Source organism: Osmia bicornis, chromosome 6 (genome assembly GCF_907164935.1).
Source record: "Osmia bicornis bicornis chromosome 6, iOsmBic2.1, whole genome shotgun sequence".
NCBI lineage: Eukaryota > Metazoa > Arthropoda > Insecta > Hymenoptera > Megachilidae > Osmia > Osmia bicornis.
The window spans coordinates 1751940-1772009 of NC_060221.1; the positions used below are offsets into that span (position 1 = coordinate 1751940).

The 20070-nt window shown below is 41.0% G+C and overlaps 2 protein-coding genes across 3 annotated transcripts in view; one reads left to right on the top strand and one right to left on the bottom strand.

Annotated features, from left to right (window-relative positions):
• LOC114880359 (ETS-like protein pointed) overlaps window positions 1-18700 on the bottom strand; it is an 82219-nt gene extending 63519 nt beyond the window's left edge. Inside the window, exons 1-3 of one of the 2 annotated variants that reach the window (XM_029196283.2) lie at window positions 18498-18700; window positions 13774-13883; window positions 7393-7603 (exon numbers count right to left, since the gene is read on the bottom strand). In XM_029196283.2, coding sequence (XP_029052116.1) covers window positions 7393-7603; window positions 13774-13878 — 316 coding nt within the window. In that variant the 5' untranslated portion in view covers window positions 13879-13883; window positions 18498-18700. The remainder of the gene's footprint in view (window positions 1-7392; window positions 7604-13773; window positions 13884-18497) is intronic. The other variant, XM_029196286.2, reaches the window with a different exon arrangement.
• A 337-nt stretch (window positions 18701-19037) lies between these two features.
• On the top strand, window positions 19038-20022 carry LOC114880356 (ATP synthase-coupling factor 6, mitochondrial). Its single transcript, XM_029196280.2, has 4 exons — window positions 19038-19144; window positions 19440-19587; window positions 19660-19787; window positions 19868-20022. The coding sequence occupies exons 2-4, from the start codon at window positions 19445-19447 to the stop codon at window positions 19885-19887; spliced, it is 291 nt and encodes a 96-aa protein (XP_029052113.1). The 5' UTR covers window positions 19038-19144; window positions 19440-19444; the 3' UTR covers window positions 19888-20022.
• The last annotated feature ends 48 nt before the right edge of the window (window positions 20023-20070 follow it).

Here is a 20070-nt window from a genome sequence, read left to right on the forward strand (position 1 = left end):
AATAAATTATTGATGCAGCTAGCTGTTGGTTGAATGGTAAGTGGATTCCAGGGATCGATTCGCGATCGTTTTTGACGTTCGGGGATAAAGAGACGGATGGTTACCGAAAATAACGAGAGAACGATATTCTCTGCTCGATTTATTATTATATTCAGATTGACGTGTGTCGTCAGGTGTGCTGAAATAAATATGGTAATCGAGATACCGTAACAACATTACGGTACTCAATGACACTTTAAAATAATACGTTTCAATACCCGAATACTATATCTTGATACTGTCGAATGACCCACTATACGATCTTCAAATAAAATGCACCCAAAGAAAATGGTAAAACGCTTCTGCTTTCATCGAGGAATCTCAACAGTAGCAGTAACAGGGTGTCCTCTTATGTTCTCGACTATACCAAAAAGATTACACTCCGTGTATACTGACTATACATAGCTCATTCTTCGAGTTCTCAAGTGCAAGGCAATTTGGAAATCTTGAGATTCCATGTTCACGAACGAGCCAGAGGCAACATCTGTCCTCGAGAGAAACGAATAGCGAGCAGCAAAGGGAAAAGCTGATGAAGAAGAAGAAGAAGAAGAAGAAGAAGAAGAGAAGGAGGGTTTGTTTGAAACTGTAAATCGTCGTCTCCGGGGATCGAGGACGTGAGAACTGTATCTGCGTCTGGTGGTCGGTAGGTAAGCAAACCGGGCCGAACGAGAGACAGGGAGAAGCTGAAGCAGCTTGAAAGGAGAAGAGAAAGGAGAGATATTCTTCGTCGACCGCACGCACAGCTGCGGTTACGCATTTCGCGCGATGCCTCTTCTCCTACAGCATTACAGCCTCCGACGGGCCAAACAGACACATCTTTCCATCGAGCAAAGGACAATTTTTCAACGATTTTCAATTTGTAGGAGGTGGAAAAAGACGTTTCGTCTCGGGATCGTCTGCCAGATTCGTCAGTGGGGCTGACGACAGACGATCCCTGTCCCAAACGCCTATAACCCCGTTTTTCGGAACTCATATATACATGCCAGGGGACCGCCAGCGAGAACAGACTCAATCCCCCTTGCCACCTGGCGGTCGCCGACCCGAGCTAAGGGCGACCCTTCCACTAAACGCCTACAAATTCGTGAAAATCTTTGAACGCAGCGAAAAGGGCGAAATTAGCCTCGAGGAGCAATTAATGTCGCTTTCACTCGTTTACGCTCCCATCGTCCATTAAATTAACTTCGATGCTCGAAACGTTCAACGTTCAAGGGCCAACTTAATTTGCAAGCAGCCCTTCCATGAAACGAAAGGCTAGCCCTTTGTTTCATCGCGTTACCCGTAACTACCTTTCCAGTCTACCCGTAATTTTATGGAAGAACGAAAGGGTTCCGCGAGAACTTTGTCCTTCCAAGTGTTAATGCCTCGTAATTACAATTATATCCAGGCTATCTGATAAGCTGAATAAAAAAGAAGAAAAAAAGGGACAGCAGGAGTGATATTCAAGCGTGGGACCGGTCAACGGGATCCCATAAGTTCACGTTTCCCTTTCATGATCCTTTCGAGCGTGCACCCTCGTCCGATCGCTCTTCCCCACGATCGCGCACATTCTCATGCACTCCTCAGGCTTCAACCGCATCTCTCTCTTTTTCTTTCTTCTTTTTTTACTTTTATCTTCACTGTTTTTCACTCCGTTCCCCGTGTCAAATACTCCGACGACCCTCCAAGGTCCGCGCTAACGACCGATCATTTTTAATAACGAACTATCAATCCTCTGATCTTACACATCTCTGTTCTTTTTTAAGAACAATTGGATCGCTCTTTGTTCCATCAAAGTTCCCAACTCTCCACCTTGCACCGATACCAAGAATCAAAATAAAATACTCATTCTCAATGAGAAATGAAACCATTCAAGGCCTGAAAACAACGCGCAAACCGCTTCTCGTATCTGTCGAACAAAACATTCTTCCCAGAACATCGGACACGCTACGCAGACGTCTACTTCATCTCAAAATACAGACGTGTTTCCTCTGTTGCAAGAGGAAAGAAAAAAAGAAATGCAAATTTGGTGGAAACTGAAGGCAAACAACATTTCTCAATGGAAGTGCAATCGTTCCAGATAATTTTATTATATTTTTAAAATCATTGTCGTGCAGAAACACGATCCATGGAATGATCCAGATTTATTCTAAAATGGTAAAGGTGTACCATGACTTATGGACAGGAGTGCAAATTCCCCTAAATCGATATGCAGCATCGATTGTACCCGCACAAAAGCGCGGCGCAGAAGAAAATGTAAAATGATCTGATCGAAAGTCATCGTCTGATTCGGTAACGAGGATGCCTTTAAAAACCTCAGCTCCAGTCAGTCGCTCGTCTATCTTTCTGTCTCGCCACTTTTAAATAACGCTACTGGCCTGGCCTGGCCTACGTGACTAGACTCTCATCGTGTGGCTAACAATCTTATCAATCACGTACAAACGCAGACACGCATATTTTTCTAGTTGTTACTTATTGCTTAACAATGATATTCCTCGACACGAGCCTCCACATTTTCCCCCGCAATCTATGGCGAAATTATAATCGACCATACCACTCGACTGTTAACAACTTTTCTCTTTCTTATGGTGCTTCTAGACTTTGGATCATCCTGCCACCTTTGGACACCAGACGATTCTCGAAGAAGATCCTTCGATAGGACAATGCTCCTTGATTAGATCTATCCTGCCTTCGGATGAAAAGATATAATCTTTGTTCTTGAACGTTACGCGAGGACAGGTTTTCTTTTGTCAGATGAAAGATTTTTCTATGGGATATTCTTCAAGAATTCAAAAACTAGATTTCCTTCTAAACTAAATTCATTAAATTGCACCGAAAGTTGCATCGTGCTCCGTTTTATATTATTAACGTGGAAAATTTACTGCGTGGTAAATGTTGACACAGTTGCAAGAATGGTGAACCACTGCTAGTTAATTACTACATCAGAAGTCTTACGATTCGAGCTAAATTATTTCTACCTGGAGGATCGACTGAATCGAAGCAGAAGTGGCGCGGAAAGGAGGGACAAACGAACGATTCAATTATTATCGATGAGCATCGAAGACTCGTAAAGAATTTTCAGAAGCAAAGGAATACAGCCTGTCGATCACGGAGTCAATTTGTCATTCCAAGAAGCAATCTCTTCGACTGACTCCTACGTGTATATACAAGGTGTCCTCTAAGCGACGACAAAGGTAAGTAAAAAGTACAAATTATCATCCTCGACGATTCGAGTACGTAAGTCTTTGCTTCAGTGAATTAACCCGAAGTTAAAGGGTATGATTTTTGAACGAAGCATAAAATCATATTTGGTGTTTGTCAACACCAGTTACAAGACACCCTGTAGATACCATATACGTCGAATTTATTCCACAGCCAGGTAGCAAACACCGGATGAGGATGGCTCGACGTTTTACGTGCCCTGTGTGCTACGAAGGGCCTATTCCTCCACCATCGGAGCCACGCTCACTTTTCCCCACAGCCATGTGTTACGGTACCGAAGGACAGGCCTCTGCCAAGTCTTTCGTGTAACGCGTTTACGCGTTTTCGCGTTTTTTTCACGCAACTTTGACTGCTTCTGAATCACAGCGTGGATCGATCACGATCGAACGCTCGTTCGTTTAGCGAACATCCGGCTACTTCAGGAAGTTCCTTCTCCTCCGTCGTACGGGGTACAAGAATTGAAATTTGACCATGAAATTTTGATAAAGAATACTCTTCGCATCTTCGAGCTTTCTCTTCTCGCGTTTAAGTCGAAGCAAGATCAACGCGATTACCCTGGCAATTACTCTTCATCCGCAAGTTTTATCCTCGACGCACACGACGAAGGAGAAGGAGAAGCAGAAGAAGGGAACGACTAATTAGCTTGTGAGGCAGTCTGTTACGATTGCGGTTGGAAGGAGATAGGTGTCGGTGTCGCGTTCGTACGCAATTTTCTCATTAGAAGCGAGCCGTGTCGGTTTTCCAACGAACAACTAGCGTAGTAGATTAAAGTAAAGGATGAGACGGTAAAGAAACAAATTTCTCGAGTACGATGTACGTCGAAGCGTCAATGTCGTCGGGGACAATGGGTATTTGCATAAAACATTCCGGCCAGTAACCGTCATCAACGTCCTATCAGGTGGCAGGGGTGAGAAAGGAGATCTGCTAACAATACCGTGCACGCCGCACACTTGTTACGCCAAAGTCCGAGGAAACTTGCATTATACAGTCGTCTCCTACGATCACCAGGAAAATCTAAACGTTTGCCTGCATCTTTCCTCCGGAGGTGAAAAGTAAAAAAGACCGCGAGCCAAGGGAGAGCAAGAGGAAGAATTGATCTTTTATTTAACACCTTCACCGAGCATTGTAACTATTATCCATGATACGCGAGGATTAAGAAATACCTTGAATACTTCAGTCTATAAATGGAAACTAGGTTCCGATGAATGCTTTTCATCGACGATACGCAAAAATTAGACCGCCAAGTGTCGGAAGGTAACAGAACGATGATAATGAACGCGTATTTAACTCCGAATATTTTGTTACGTTGCTTCACCGAAAGCAGCTACCTATGCAGTTTCATCATCGACTAATTCTCTATGTAAAGACAGATGTAAACGATCGTAGATCGGAACAATGAATCCCTGAAAATGAATCGACCATTCGAGAAATCCCTGCGGTTTATTTCCCTCGCAAATTCCATGCACCGTGAATGCTCGTTTCGCAAAGAGCGAACTCTTGCGAACTCATTTTCTCACCGTGTTAAGAATGAAATAACGTTCTACGAAGTTTTTCACAATTTTCCAACCGTGTGTTTTAGAAGCACTGCGTGCAGAAACGAAACCGTGCTCCAGAAACGATCATCTCTACATTTCTTTGTTTCTCTTTTCCTTTCTCTTTCCGGACCGATATTGTCGCGCAATCGTGATACGAAGGAAAGCGAAGAAAGGAGGAGCGCGAGTTAAGATGATTCACGCGTCGACGGGCTGGAAAACCGTGGAATCAGTGAAAAATTGTAATCGTTGAAGGAATAAACGCGTGTTTATACGCGTGTGTTAGAAGAGATAAGTGGGTGGACAACGATTGAACATCGGGTAGAGTGTCCACGTAGACTCGTACGTACACACGCCAGTAAAGGAGAATGGAAGGCGGGGGCGTTTCAGTGGGGGGGCCTTAATGAGGATGCTGCTGATTATCCAATTCGTAAATTCTCGCTACATTTTGATCGTGCTCGCCAAGCCGCGAGTAACAAGAATTACTCGCTACTCTCTTGTCACCCGATTTCCTCTCGTTTCATTCCGATTTTTCCTCATTTTCCCCTTCTTCCATTTCTGACAAATCGAGCGCGAGATATCCTTCGTTATCTATTCACTATCAATTTTTATTTTATCTCATCTCCTTTTCAGTATTTTAAGAAAAACGATTTATTTCAGAAAGAAAGCTTTGACGTCTTTTTTTAAGTTTCTACGTGGATTTGGCTGTTAAATTATTTTCAATCGACGTTTTGATTTAATTTGGAGATGTTTTCTTCCTCTGATCGATATTTTCGTCGACTTCTTAAAGGAAAAGGAACGTGTGCATGGTGCATATTAACCACTTTGTCGGACTGCATCGACGCAATTGCACGTTGCCCAAGTGTTCACTGTCAAGGACGTGGTGAGTTTCTTTCTTCGTAGACGTTCAATGGAAACAGTACCGATCGTTATATCAAAATTCTTTTAGCAAATCCCCTACTATCTTCTTTATTTCTTCGATCGATCACAAGTGTCGACTTCTATCCTAGTCATGGATATCAACACAAGTTGCTTTCAAAACAACTTCTCTATAAAGGAGTGCGTTTTCTCGTAACATTGCGAGAGAAAAATCGTGTCGCACGAAAATATACCTCGAGTCACCTCTACGGAATATACCTCTGGTGGAGTTCATTTCTCCAGACGAACGTTCCTTCAGATTGTATGCAAATGTTCTGTCGATATTTTTGGACAACGGTTATGACCCCCGGTTGATAGATTATCCTACACCTTTCGAATACTCAAACGATATCTCGTACACTTCCAGGAAAATCCTTCGCTACCGATCAAAGTCACTTTCGATTTCATGCAAGAAAAAGAAGAAGAAGAAAGAGAATTGCTGCGCTTCTGAAATTCCTATCGTTTCCCTTCCTTTTTTCCTTCTATGGTTTTAACTTTTAAAATAACAGCAGCAACACGTAACGTCGTCGCGCGATCTAATCGGACAAGTTATACACGAGTGAGTGCTTATGCAGCTACCGCTCATATTATGCAAGCATCACTCGTTGTAAGTGCACCTTTTAGTGTCACAATCCAACGGTTAACAGGACGCTACAACGAAGCCGGGATCGATCGTGTTTCAACAGGGACACCCGTGAATAAGCTGATTCCAGAATTCTTTCGAACGCTCATCCCAACGATTCCACTACGCAGAGACCATTCTCCGGCTGATAAAGAAAATTTCATCGTGCTAAGCGATGATTTTGTCGCCGAGTTTGCGCGATTTTCACGGAAAGATAGATAAATTATGCAACCGTATTAATTTTCTCGGAACGAGAAATCTTTTATTATCGTACGATAATTTTCATCGCACGCTATGTTGAAGTGCAAGCGCTTCGCGTTCAGGAACGGAAGGGGGTTAAATGGTTGAAAAGTTTCAAAATCAATCTAAATTGAATCAACGTTGAAATTAAACTTGTTAAAGCTAGTTGATTCGATCAATCTGTCGAGGAAACGAACAGGCTGAATAAATATTCATAAAACGAAACACGCGATACACGAACGATTACAAATTACGATTATATCGCCCCATCATCGTCCGGATACCTGTTACGTGTTTCTATCATATATTTATAACTATCGTGCATCAACTGTGAAAAATGCACGATGAATATACGAGTATAACTCTCGCGTCGAACGCGGGGAAATTCATAGTTCCCCTTCACCCCTTTCGACTACTGAAACGTGAATTAAACGCGACGGGGAGCCACGAAACGAGCCTCTCTGCTCCCTCTTTTAGCCAGTTCACAATAGAGGTATCTTGTGGCGTGTTAAAACTACAATGGCCGCGTACGCGGTTAATTGAAACATTTGCCTGGACGATTACTAGACCAACCAGGGTAAACACAAGCGTGAGCGTGTCATTTTCTCACGCCAACACTCGATACACAACGAACAAATTGCATCGTTGCGTGTCTGTGAAACCAGACAACGCGATGCAATCATTTTTTTTCTTTGTAATGGAAAGAAAAAAATAGAACCTTCTTTAATTGTTTCGCTATGTTACGCATTTTATCAGAATTGCAGAATCTTATTTTCGTTTGGAAAATTAAAAAATTGCCTGTTGCTCGCAGAGATAGAAAAGTTAAGAAAAAAAAAAACTTACCCAAGGAGCTCTCTGGATCGGATAGGTCGGATAGAGAAGGCACTTTCCGCATCGAGGTGAACCTGCCGGAGAGGGCAGGCACCAGACCCTCTTCCTCAGCATCGGAGGCCAACTCTTGTTTCATCGACTTCGCCATAATCGTCAACATACCGCCGCCACCGTCGCTAATGCTGCCGCCTCCCAGAAAGCTACCCACGCCTCTGGCATCGCGCTGAAAGAAAAACCAACACGCTCGATCCTTTAATCCGCTTCGTCGATCGCATTGTTGCTCTTCGTTCCTTTTTTCTTAGATAGCTAATTGGATCAGAGATTCTTTTACCAAACCCGAGAAAACTACCTATGTAAGTACGTCGCAGTTCTTTCTTCTATCTTCATTTATTCCCGATTGGTCGTGTGACGTTACTTTCTTCAAAATAATATCGAAACGACCTTCCTTAATTATAATTACACGATCGAAAATCTCTGTCCAAGTTACCGAGTTACAATACAGAAGCCAGAATTGTTATTTTATCTAATCTCCCCTTATCGCGATACGTAGAAACAGTGGCAGACGATGAAAATGAGCAATAAAGAAAGGAGAAAGGATTGGAATTCCCCTTCTGGTGAATCAAAAGGTTCGTCGAGTTAGAAGGGCTCGATGAAACGATCTAAATAAGCAATAACGAAACGAACAACTGTGGAATCTCGTTGGAGGGAAGGATAACGATCAACAATGAAAACGATCGCGGTGCAGAGAGGCAGGGGGACGGTAGAAAGGTAGAGTGAAAGAGTGGCGAAGAGACGCGACGGTGTCTCGGTGAAGGCATGAATGGACGGTGAACCTGCTGAAGTTGACGTTCCGGAAGAGGGGAACAGCGGTAAAAGAGCAACTAGTGGAACAAGGAGGGAGACTTTGGTCAGGGTGACGGAGATGGTACGCGTTGAACGGAGAAACGAAATCGCTGAATAAGAAGGGAGATACTGAAAAAGAGGATCGAGGTTGAAAGGAGACGAAGAATCGCCGAGACGGGGGAGGATGAAAAGAGATAGACGTACGGGAGGAAAAAAGGGAGCAAATAAAGCGAAAGAAGGATATACCTACAGGGTGTCGCGTGAAAATTCTTCTTTCGAATAATCCACTTTGAATATTCATGTTCGAATTTGAAAAAATTTCCGAGCACGCGTGACAGAGATGGAAAAGTAGGAGGAGAGTTGGTCGCAGCGATAGCTACGACCGCTTGACCTTCGTACGAGGGACTCCAAGTTGAATGAAACGCTGCACAAGAGAGTGACGCAACAGTACCTACGCAATGCAACGACAGCACAGCGACGCGGTGGAACGTGTCTAACCTTCTCCTACCTACGCTTCTCTCGCTCTACCCTCCTCTTTCCCCTCTAATTCCCTGAACCTCTTTCCCGCCCCGCTGCCGGCGGGCACCCATCAGGCACCCATCACTCATCATTCTCCAACGACAGACACCCGTCGTTCGTGCAGAGTATGTTTCAAACAAACGTAGGACACATTTTCATGAACTTTGGTTAAATCTGAATTTTCCCGCGCAAACTCCTCGTGAATGAATTTTGAACTTTCACGAATAATACTTACACTTACAAATTTACAAGCAGAGATATCGATGACTTTATAAGCTTCGACAAACGAAAGATCCATATATCTCTACCGGCTAGGATAAGAATTTCAAATTCAAAATCTGGAAATAACCACGCGACCTAGTTCCACAAATTTGATTATCTAATAGAATACGTAAGATTCGAGGATGTGAACGTTGAAGAGACACGGATACTTTGGTCGAATCTCGAAATAAACCAACAATTCAAAGAGTATCGCCGCCAAAAGGTTTGGAAAATTGTTGATTCGGTTCGAATAGTAAGAGGACGATTTCCTTGAAGATTTTCCATTGAAGAAATGCAAAAGAAAGGCGATTCCCTGCGTTAATAGGGGAACGATTAAATCGCGACTCGAACAACGGCTCCTCTGTCTTTTCACGATAATTATTTCCACCCTACTAATATAATACGAATGCAACACGTGTATGCAGATAGCTTAGACGATCGTAATTCTTGTCACGCGTTACTCGCCGTCTTTCTCCACGTTTTCATCTATCTGTTTACCTATCTCTTCCTCTTTCATCATCGGCATTCGAACGATACACAATGCTAGAGCTACGTGACCGAACGAATATGCTACTTGTTCCTGAAACTGCTTGCCAGTTAACGTTTTTGTGGATCTTTACTCATAACGATGAATAATCCGGGACGTTGTTTACAGCGAACTTGCTCCGATATGACGCGACGTCGTTTATTTCGATGCAATTAAGAGGCGTTTCTAGGTACGTTAAAAATACTTTGAATTTTGATCGATACCAACTTAGCTTCTATCTCTATGCGCGAAGTCTGTTTCATTGGCCACGACCTGACGCGACTCGACGACCCGCTTCTTCGTGCATAAGAACTCGGCATTATGCTCCTTCTGAACGGACTCGAGCGGACCGTTCTCTGAATGAATGAGTAACACAGCGCCCATGGAAGGGGCAAAGAGAAGAGAAACGAGGCAAAGCTGCTCTGGCTGTCCGACAGAAAGAAGGAAGGAAGGAAGGAAGGAAGGAAGGACTGAAAGGAGCAGAAACAGATGGCCCGAAAACGCCCTTGAAAGGAAGAAACGAAATGGAACTATTAGCACGTTTCTCATATTCTCATTGTTTCTTGCTATTTTTACTCCCAATTGTGTTTCTACTTTCTTCTTAACCCGTTCGTGACTTTAGCGGCGAAACATAGTCGATTTCTTGAACTGTTGCCATCTTTCATCGTTCGACCGGGCTATTGTTAGATCCGCGAAAATGTAGCAATTCGATCGAAGTTGTAGAAATATTTGAATCGCGACAGGGTTCAAGTTTAAAAGGAGGGTGGAACGAGTGGAAGAAGCAATAGGCAGGATTGTTTCGAGTAGCAGTGGCAAAAATAGATTTTCAACCGCGTTCCTGGTAATAGTTCTTTCAGACATGTAAATCTATTCGAACCACGCAGCAGCCAACAGAGCAGCGCGTAACTTCAAGAATTTTTTTTCAAGATCAAACTCCTCCTTCGTCTAGGACAGAAACCTCACCTGGAAATCTTTCGATACCGCTAGATTCGCAGTCTTATTATAATTAATTCAAAGAGGAAAATAATTTTTTTAATGAAAAACTGCGAAGCTGAATCGATAAAGTAAAAGTGTTTAAAAAAATACCCACGATGAAAGCTGCGATAAACGTGATCAAGCATCATCAATGAATCGTAAGCAAGAGAAAAAAAAACATCGATGTACACGTAACATGTCCGCCATTCATCGTTCTACAGTCTATTTATACGCTGATCCTATTTATCAGCAATGAATGACAGAAGGCACGCGCGATTAAAAAGTTTTCCGCTAAATTAGCCGGCGAGTGACATAAATATCGCGATAGATTTTTATCGTCCTTTGTTAAGTGAAAAGGTTAACCCCCCTATATTTAGAAGTTTACGCATCCCTCGGGATGGATAGTCAGAAGAATCTGATTAAATTATGCAAGAACTCGATCATTGACTTAGCAAGAAATTCATCATCTGAACAGATGATTTCGTTAATGGAAAATACGAGAAATAAAAATGTTATCTCGAGAAGGTTGTTGAATGTTTTATATCAAACGATTAGCCATACGGCTCTTATCTTGTTATCAGGACGAATTGTTGCTTGTTCAAAATTGATTATCAACTCCGGTACGTGGCGAATAATATCTTTGTTCATTGATATAAAAATGGTAAACAAGTATACGAATTTAATCTCGAATTGCCTTGTCACTGTGACAAATTTTTATTGATTAAACTTGACAACATTTTTGCAATCTTTAATACGACTCAATCTTTTTGAAGGAGGGATCATTTTTCGGTGAGTTCCACGGAGGACTTCCGGTAGAAGCAACCAAGTGGCCAGTTCCTGTAGCAACAACAGCTGTCCTGCTTTTCTCTTATTAATATTCATCAACAGATGGCCGTGAAAAAGAAGCGAAACTTCCAATTCTTCAAATTCGACGATGCAAATATGTATTACCTGATGTAATGAGAAATTGAGTGACACCTCAAAAGCGATTCTGACGTGAAAGAGATATTGACACCGAAAGAGAAACTGATAATTTCAAAGTAAAAAACCTTCAACGTGTACGAGAAAAGATGGTCAATGTGTTTTAATCGATCTAGCAAGATTACTATTGTTCAAAGAAAAGGTAGAATCAGTATGCAGAGAGAAACTAGAAGAGGAAACGGATGCACCACGCCCAAATCGTTTAATTCTGAATCGATAGGGAACGAAACGGAACACGATTTCAATCCCTAATTATTCTGGACAGGCCCTTATCGTCAATTAGATATTCCCTTCGATTACTTCCTCTTTCGCGCTATTAGCATTCGCAGAGCAACAATATTTGATAATATTCGCCACCTTAATAATTTATGAAAATGAAAAGAAATTTGAAAGTTTACGCCATCCTGTCGAGGTGCTGCGTGATTGATCGTTCGATCGGCAGTACGCACCAGCTTGGATTATACAACGACCTGGTTATATTCTGCGGCAACCCTCGATTGTTAATGAAAAGAAGCAAAGGCAAAAGAAGAGACAAGGGGAAGGGAGGTGGGACGATGCACCCATAGAGCGTGTGACGTAGGTGAGGGCAATGGTGCATGCGACTAGAACGAGCAACGCGTGCAGAAGGTCTGGCTACATGATGCGAGAAGGGATGCTATTTCTGGCCACTTAGATTTCTCCTCCACCTCGACGGCTGTCGCGCACCCGTTTCTTCCCATCTCCCTACATCCCGTTCCTTTTCGAACTCGCTCCAACTAAGAATTTCAGTAAAAAACATAAAGACACTGCGAGTGAATTGCACCTGTACGTTTCCAAGAACCTTTCAGGTTTACGACAATGAAACCGATACCTGCCCCTACCTCTCTTCTCTTCCTTTTCTACCAACAACGAACCCTAACCATAGAACGCGTCTATTGATGCGTTCAGATTAATGTAACAGCTCGTGTACCTGTTACGTAGCTATCTCGTCGAGCGACTCGTATCACGAGGCACCTCAAAGTCCGAGGAAATGTGCGTAAGCTGGAAGCCAAGTCGACCTGATCCGAGTCGTTCGAACAGATGGGGTCCATCGAACACCAGACAAGGAGAAACCAGACGAGAAGACGCTGTGTAACGCCGCAAGGCACAAAACGAACGTTCCAAAAGAGCGGCAAGAAAGGGACGTAAAAAGGTTTCGGTAAAAAGAAGTGTAAATTGAATAAAATTCCACGATTTATACATAGGGTGTTGCTGAATTAATATTTAACATTTCAATATTTTTCCCCGGACACTATCGTTCATCGTTGCTCCAATTCCTTATCTATCGAAGAAATGAAAACGCAGAGAAAGGAAGGAGAAAGCGAATGAAAAGAGCGATGATCAAAGAACGACAGAGAGGCACCCAGAGACAGCAAAGAGAAAGATAGGAAGATGAGGAGAGAAAGAGAACGCGTTAAAAGTGTTCATACGATGAACACGTGAGGTCAGAGAGGGGAAATGAGGAGCAAGGAGAGAGGAACGCTCGGTCTCTACGTTCATTCATGAAACGAAGGCGGAGAGTAGAGAGCCTGAACGAATTGTTACTGGCACTCGTACACCCGCGTGCAATGGTAGCTCCAACGACAGACCCGGCTTGATTTCACGCCGATGTACAATCGCAAACTCCGCCAACGCAGTGGCCAACGTCAACTATCACCGCGAAAATAGAACAGAACTGGCCTATTTCGAATGGCTATTCTCTCTCTCTTTTTCTCCCATTCTCTCTACTCAACACGATCGTGTTTCATGCACACGCAACGAGTCGTCAAGGTTAATTAATAATTTCCAAAACGGTTAGCAGGTTTTTGTTTCTTTCGGAGCTGGTATCAACGTTTATCATGTTTCTCTTCATCTACGCATATCCGTAAATATAAAAGGACAAACTAGTTTGAAAATTCTGTATAAAAGTTTCGTGGTAACACGATTAAGTTCTCGCGACAAGTAATTTGTCCATACCACTACGTGAAATTCAATTGAAAATACAAGCTGGAATCGAATTGTCTATAACAATTACACAATTGAAAATCTGGCACCGCGAACCGACAACACGAAAGGGAAGCCCGAAAATAACATCGGTTCGGTGCTGCGGAGGCAGAAACTTTTCGTCGAGATTGAAACTCGTTATTTCGAAATTGCACGCCGCTTTAAAATTAGATTCGCTGTAATTACATGTCACCTGTGGATCGTACGGATAAATTTACTCGACGTCTTTCTGCCCGCCTCTTTCGCATCGAGCGAACAATTGAACGTATTATGTAAGCTTCGCTCACCTTGATAGATCTGTGATCGATAGGATATCCTTTTCGGGTTCCAGGACTCTCTTCGTAAAAGTCCTGCTCCTCGTCCCCGTAATCGTACAGGGATTCCATATCCATGTTGGCTGTAACAGAAAAACGACCACTTATTTTTAAACGTAACTCGTTTTGCTTTCGTTTTAGTCTTCCTTACTATTCAACTAAGAAACCCATTTGATTGGGAAATGTGTCGGTTAATGGGTTAAAGAATTTTTAAAGAGATCAAACTACAAGGCAATTAGTCCCCTTGCTATTACGCGTGCTTTCTAAATAAATTAACTCGTTCCCTTCGCTCGTTTGATTCGCGTATAAATTGGATATTTAGGCGGTGACTGCACGTGAAAAGCATAAACTTTTCTTTTGAGCGGTTAATAGCGCTCGCGAGGCGCTTTTAAAACACAAACGTTCCCCGTCCAACGAACCTCTCCGCGAGCTGGGCCTGCAGATGCTAAATCACCGTTCCTTTTTATTTGCAACCTGTACAGTAAATTCTCTTCCACATGACGTACTCTGCCAACCGAGTATTTCTTTTTTTTTCGTTACTCCTGAAACGCGTGAAACGTCGTGCCTGTTGCTCTTTCAAACGAACACTGAAAGCTACCATTCCACGGATGTATGTTTTATCAAACTGACAAGTGAATTCGTGACCTTTGCAGAATTCTTTATTCAAAAATTTGCATTTTTATTACAAAAATATTCGTCAAATCCTAAACACTCAATTTTCTATTCTGAATTATCACTAACGAGATACGAGACAACGAGAGAAGTGCAATTTTTTTCACTTTTTCTCTTTTAAGATTCATGGTTGTAAGGGGATGCTAACTGCCGGCACTAGCGTACGTAGGAGGTTTTCGAACCCTGGTTTCTACAAAGATCAGGTTACTCCGGTTGGAAGGCTGAACGACAGATGGTAGGTGGAAAAGTGCTCGAGCACCGCCATCGACTCTCACGGCTCTTTGTACACGGGCGAAATGTGCCTTTGCTGTGTGCCGTACAAAGAGCTTCGAAATTCAGGTTTTTTAACCCTCTCGTCGATACAACGTGTCAATAATTTTTTACTCTTTTCACCGAGAAAACATGTGCGTTTCATCTGTCGATGGACGATCAAGATGTTTCGTAAGAATTCGTATATTTTCTTATTTTCAATTGCAGATAAGAGCAACGATAATATCGCAAAGACTCGAAGTAGCGGTGGGGATATAATCCTGGGGATTTACCATCGAGCAAAATGCCCAGTTTTTCTCTCCCGCGATGCTCTTTTCAAACGTTGTTAATATTTGCAATTGAAATTCTACGACCTGTTTGACAACGATCCTTATCAACCAGATACCTATCGATTCGCCGAGACAAACTCCACTTATCTAACAAGCTATCAAAAAAGCACACCATTACGTGGTGTGTTACAATGAAAAATACATAAAGCTTACGATTAAATTCCAAGAGACAAGATTGTCAGAAGAATCGATACTTTTCTCATCCGATAAAAATGGCATATGTCTATCTCCAGATAGAAAGAGTGATCTGAAAGAAGCAAAGCTAACTTTATCGATTGACTAATTCCAATATAAAAAATTAATTTATCGCGAATTGCGAATGATAAATCCTTTCGCGCAACGTTTCAATGAAAGTTTAATCTCCGGTGAAATGGAAATAAAATTTTTGACGACGTTCACCTTAGCGAAATCTCTCAATGATAGATAAGATTTTATTCGATAGCAGACATCGAAGACACGGGAAGATAAGCTGCTCAGATGGCCCGATCAACTTTATTACCCTATTTATGACCCCATATGTTTAATATTTAAGTCTTTTACGATGTTTATACTCTGTATTCGACAAAACAGATCCAACCTTTCAATGATCATTTACTAAGATTAGGCTGATACATAAATTCTGTTTGCTAATAAAAGCACGATGAGAGTTCAATGTTAAGAAGACTAAAAACGAAATCCGTAAGTTACTGCATGAAAACTGGATCGGTTCGACTGTTAAAGTGTCCGACCGACTTCCGCGCAAATAAGGGGATACCATTTCCACTTGGATGCGTCTACCTGCGTTTCCTTGCAACGAAAGCGAAAGAAAATATCATTCGATACGGAGGAGTAAAATGGTTTGTTTCAACCCGCAAGTTCCCTCACCGGCATACCAAACGAGGAAAGGGCTCTCCATTAGAAAAGTTATTTCCACTTTGAAAGATTTTTACACTAACTGAAACAAAGGAAAAGAATGGACTCAAACGCGCTAATGCTTCGTGGGTACAGACCAAGTTACTGAATTACCTCGACAAGTGTTGCACTTTACTGACCATAAAATGGAACCAACCAACGAGATCCACGAAAGGATAAGAATGGTATAACCTTCGCTTGTCACTGGTTTCACAAGTTCGCTTAATATATCGTATTCTTCCCTTCACAACACGAAATTTCAAAATTACAATTAAAATATAATTGATAATTAATCAGATTCGTAAAAAAAATAAAAATAAATGCAACGCGATGATCCATCATGGCAGACAAAAAAATAACCTACAATTTTTGCTTGGTCGCAAAATTCTTTCTCGTTGGATTTTTCTGGGACACCGTATACAAGGTAGCTTGTCCTTCGAGAAGTTCAAGTGTCTATTGTTTCAACTCTGTCGAAAGAGCAATATAATATCTTTTCGAGGAGCTGCCGTTGGGTTTCCAGATGCGGGCAGACGTTCCTTCGGGTCACGGGATGCATGGACCCGTATACGAGTTTCAAGATCCACCATGAATTCATAAGAAGAAACATCTTCTTTTCTCCTTGACTTTCCAAATAATTAAAACCAACGTAATATTTCACTTGGATATTCTAATCACGAAAACTGATTTCCACCCGCTTGATTCCCGCTAACCGACGCGACGCCGTAACCACTTTTTCGAATATCGAACGACAATCGCAACTATCGAACGGTGTCGCTTCGATCTACATGTCGTAGCAACTATCGAACCGATGACGCTGATTCGGAGCATACTTCGTAAATATCGAAGGAAAAATTGATTGAACCCTTTCAAACGAATTAATGAAAAATTATTTTTATTTCAGAGGGCAAAATACGTGTGACCTAAACGCGCCAATGGAGGGTTAAGTTTAAGAATAGTATTCTTACCAGGAATTTTTTTTTTTTTAGCGAAACTGAAATTGTCTATAAATCGATCAACGGTCTTGTTTCCTCTCTATCTCGCTGTCTTCTACTTCCTTCCCTCCTGAGGTTAGAACATTCGCGCAGCTTTGTCATCGCGATGTCTTCTGGCCTTTGATATTTGTCGCGTCTTTGGCAGAGAAGAAACAGCGAAGAGATAAACGAGGGAGGAAGCATGGTAGGTCGCGACGTTGCCATGCCGTTCTCCCCGAGATCCGAGAAAGTGTACAAAAACCATTCGACCCACCAACACCGAGAGCATCTCGTTCCTTTTTTAAATTGCCAGGCTAGCCATCCCCTCGTATGCGTTTAACTTATACCGTCCAACGCACGCACCATTTCTCTCGCTTACGCTACCAATCTCCGCTGTTCCTTCTCTCTCTGTTCTTTTCTGTTGTATATGTATCAAATACTGTTCGACGGACATATTACCTACACGCGATACCGGCGAAATATGTTACCCAGACACAGTGTAAAAAAATTTATCCAGATCTGACAGAGAAACTACCCGTTCTAAAAACGAAGAAATAAATTCGATACTCATATCGATTGAACTCGAAATCAGGCCGCCATATTGAGGTCAACGATTTCGAATACAATTGTTCATTTTTTCGAGTTTGATTAAGTTGGCAATATCAACTGTCAGATAATTTCAGAACTAACGAATTACCCTAATTTCATGGCTTCCATTACGAATTTCTTCAAAAGTGATCGCTAAAGTTCATAAACGTATACATATATGGGATGGAAGTGATAAAATTGCACGTGACGTAATTCGTGATACGATTATCAGGTTCGAGATATTTATGATCGATACGAATCAATACGAGAGAAAGGTAGCAATTTGCAGAATATTCTTCGAACATCTAATTTTATCGTGAACTAATTTTGTCCGAATTACGTTCACTAAAGTTTTAATATGTATATAGTACATTATTTTGTTCAAATGTATTTTTTAAATATAATAAAGTTATAGGTTATTAACCCTACACGACGTAAGAAAAAATGAATTAAAATTACACAAGACATAATTGTTCGCAAATATACCCTTGAGAGCACTATAGTAAGAAAAAGTTTGTATTGTTGACACAAAAGTCACACTAACATACAGTAAACGAGTTTAGGAGTAATCACAGAAAACGAAGCTTCCATTCAGTTTCTGTCGACACTATTCCAGCTGATATGAATGAACGAATAAAATATCATCTGGTTAAATGATTTCTAACGAGTCTATCCGTGGATCTCAAATTATAATATTCCATTTCAATTATCTGTGGGATGTAAAATAGCCGGGGAACACTTGGTCAAAACAAATATAGGCCTGCCCCAACGTAGGCGTATACTTTTCTCGTGACGCTACGTTCTATCCTTTCGTAACAACTCGTTATTTCTTTGCATTGCTTTGCAACATTGTGTTTTCGCTGACAAAGCACAGTATCAACAGTTCGGTCCGTTCGAAAGTTTCGAAGATTCGCGTTCGCGCGCTCGTAGCATGCAGAAAGCGCGCAACCGAACGAGTTTTAACATGCTTACTTACCTGTTTTTTAACGTAAAATCCAGTGAAGAGAGCGGTAATGTCAATCGGTTGGATAATGTACACGAAAAACACCAAAAGAGAACTGAACACAAAACAATAATCACGTGTACGACTGTGAGGCGCACGCACATCGGCAGCACTAACGCGGCATACCCGTACACAACACAGATTACGAATGTATTATGGCTGCAACCTAGGCGTTCATGAATGAAACTAAAAGCGGGCTCTGTCTCCCCACTACACAGAACCGTGTCTTTGGCCAATCGCTGCTGGGTGTTTACATTTTGTGCTGTGATTCGTCATTGCGTCCGAGTATTTCCACTAGAGCTAGACTACGGTCGAAGTACACGAATATACAGATGGCCCTCGCGATTTAATCTTTCTTCGAAATTTTACAAATTATTTATATTATATAATTTATAATTACTATTTAATGTATGTATATCATGTAAAACGTGGTCTTGCAATTATAGTTTATAATATTATAGCTATTAGAAGTGTACAATTTTGACCAATCATATTGTTATGTAGAAGAACATGGTTCTCCTAAGTATATATTGTTAGCACATTCTATGAATTTTTATATAATATAAGGTTTTCATTATTGACGGGTGTAAAGGTTGGAGTACTTGTACTTTAAAATACGAGTAAGAATAAGTTTTTTCAAATTATACTGTAATTTACAACAATGCTGGTTGTGATTTAATTGTTGCAATGCATTATATATTTTCACTTTTTATATTATATTTCACGCAGTGAACATAACCTATTAACATATTATGTAGTATTTATTACGTAAGAGAGATTTAAGTTTTTTACAGCTAATTATTTCCTTAACAATTTAATTTCTTCAAAAATTTACTTTTATTTAATGACACTCTTGTAATTTGTTCTTGTCATTATTTGGCATTTCATGTCATTTATTCTTATTCTATTGTTAAGGAAAAATGCTTTCCCAACGTTTGGCAATTAATCTGCCAAAGATTTTAAAAAGAAACTTTGGCATTACTGCACCAGCATTCCTGGAAGCAAAGGATCCGATACAAAAGTTGTTCATAGAAAAAATTCGTGAATATAAAACAAAAAGCAGGTGAGCAGTAACATTTTTATAAAAACAAATTCAAAGGCTTATTAACTTCAATACAACAATGATTAAAACTAGCGGTGGGAAGTTAGTTGATCCTTCTCCTGAAACTGAGAAAGAAAGAGCCTCAGAACTTGACAGACTTCAAAAACAATATAATCCAACAAACAGTAACATGTCTGAATTTCCTAAGTTCCAGTTTAAAGGTACGTACTGTTTTAAAACCACTATTTGTATTGAAATCTTAACAATATTATCTTAAGATATAAGAGAACTTTACTTTCAGATCCAGATGTAACACAATAAATACATCAATGTAACTTTATAAAACACATGTTTAGAATATTTACATTAAAATTGTTACACTCAATATTAAGTAATCAGTTGTAAAATATATGTATATGTAAAATTTCAGATATAAATATATTAAATTATCCTTAATAGTAATACAAATATGTAATATGAAATATTAGTGGAAATGGTAATTTA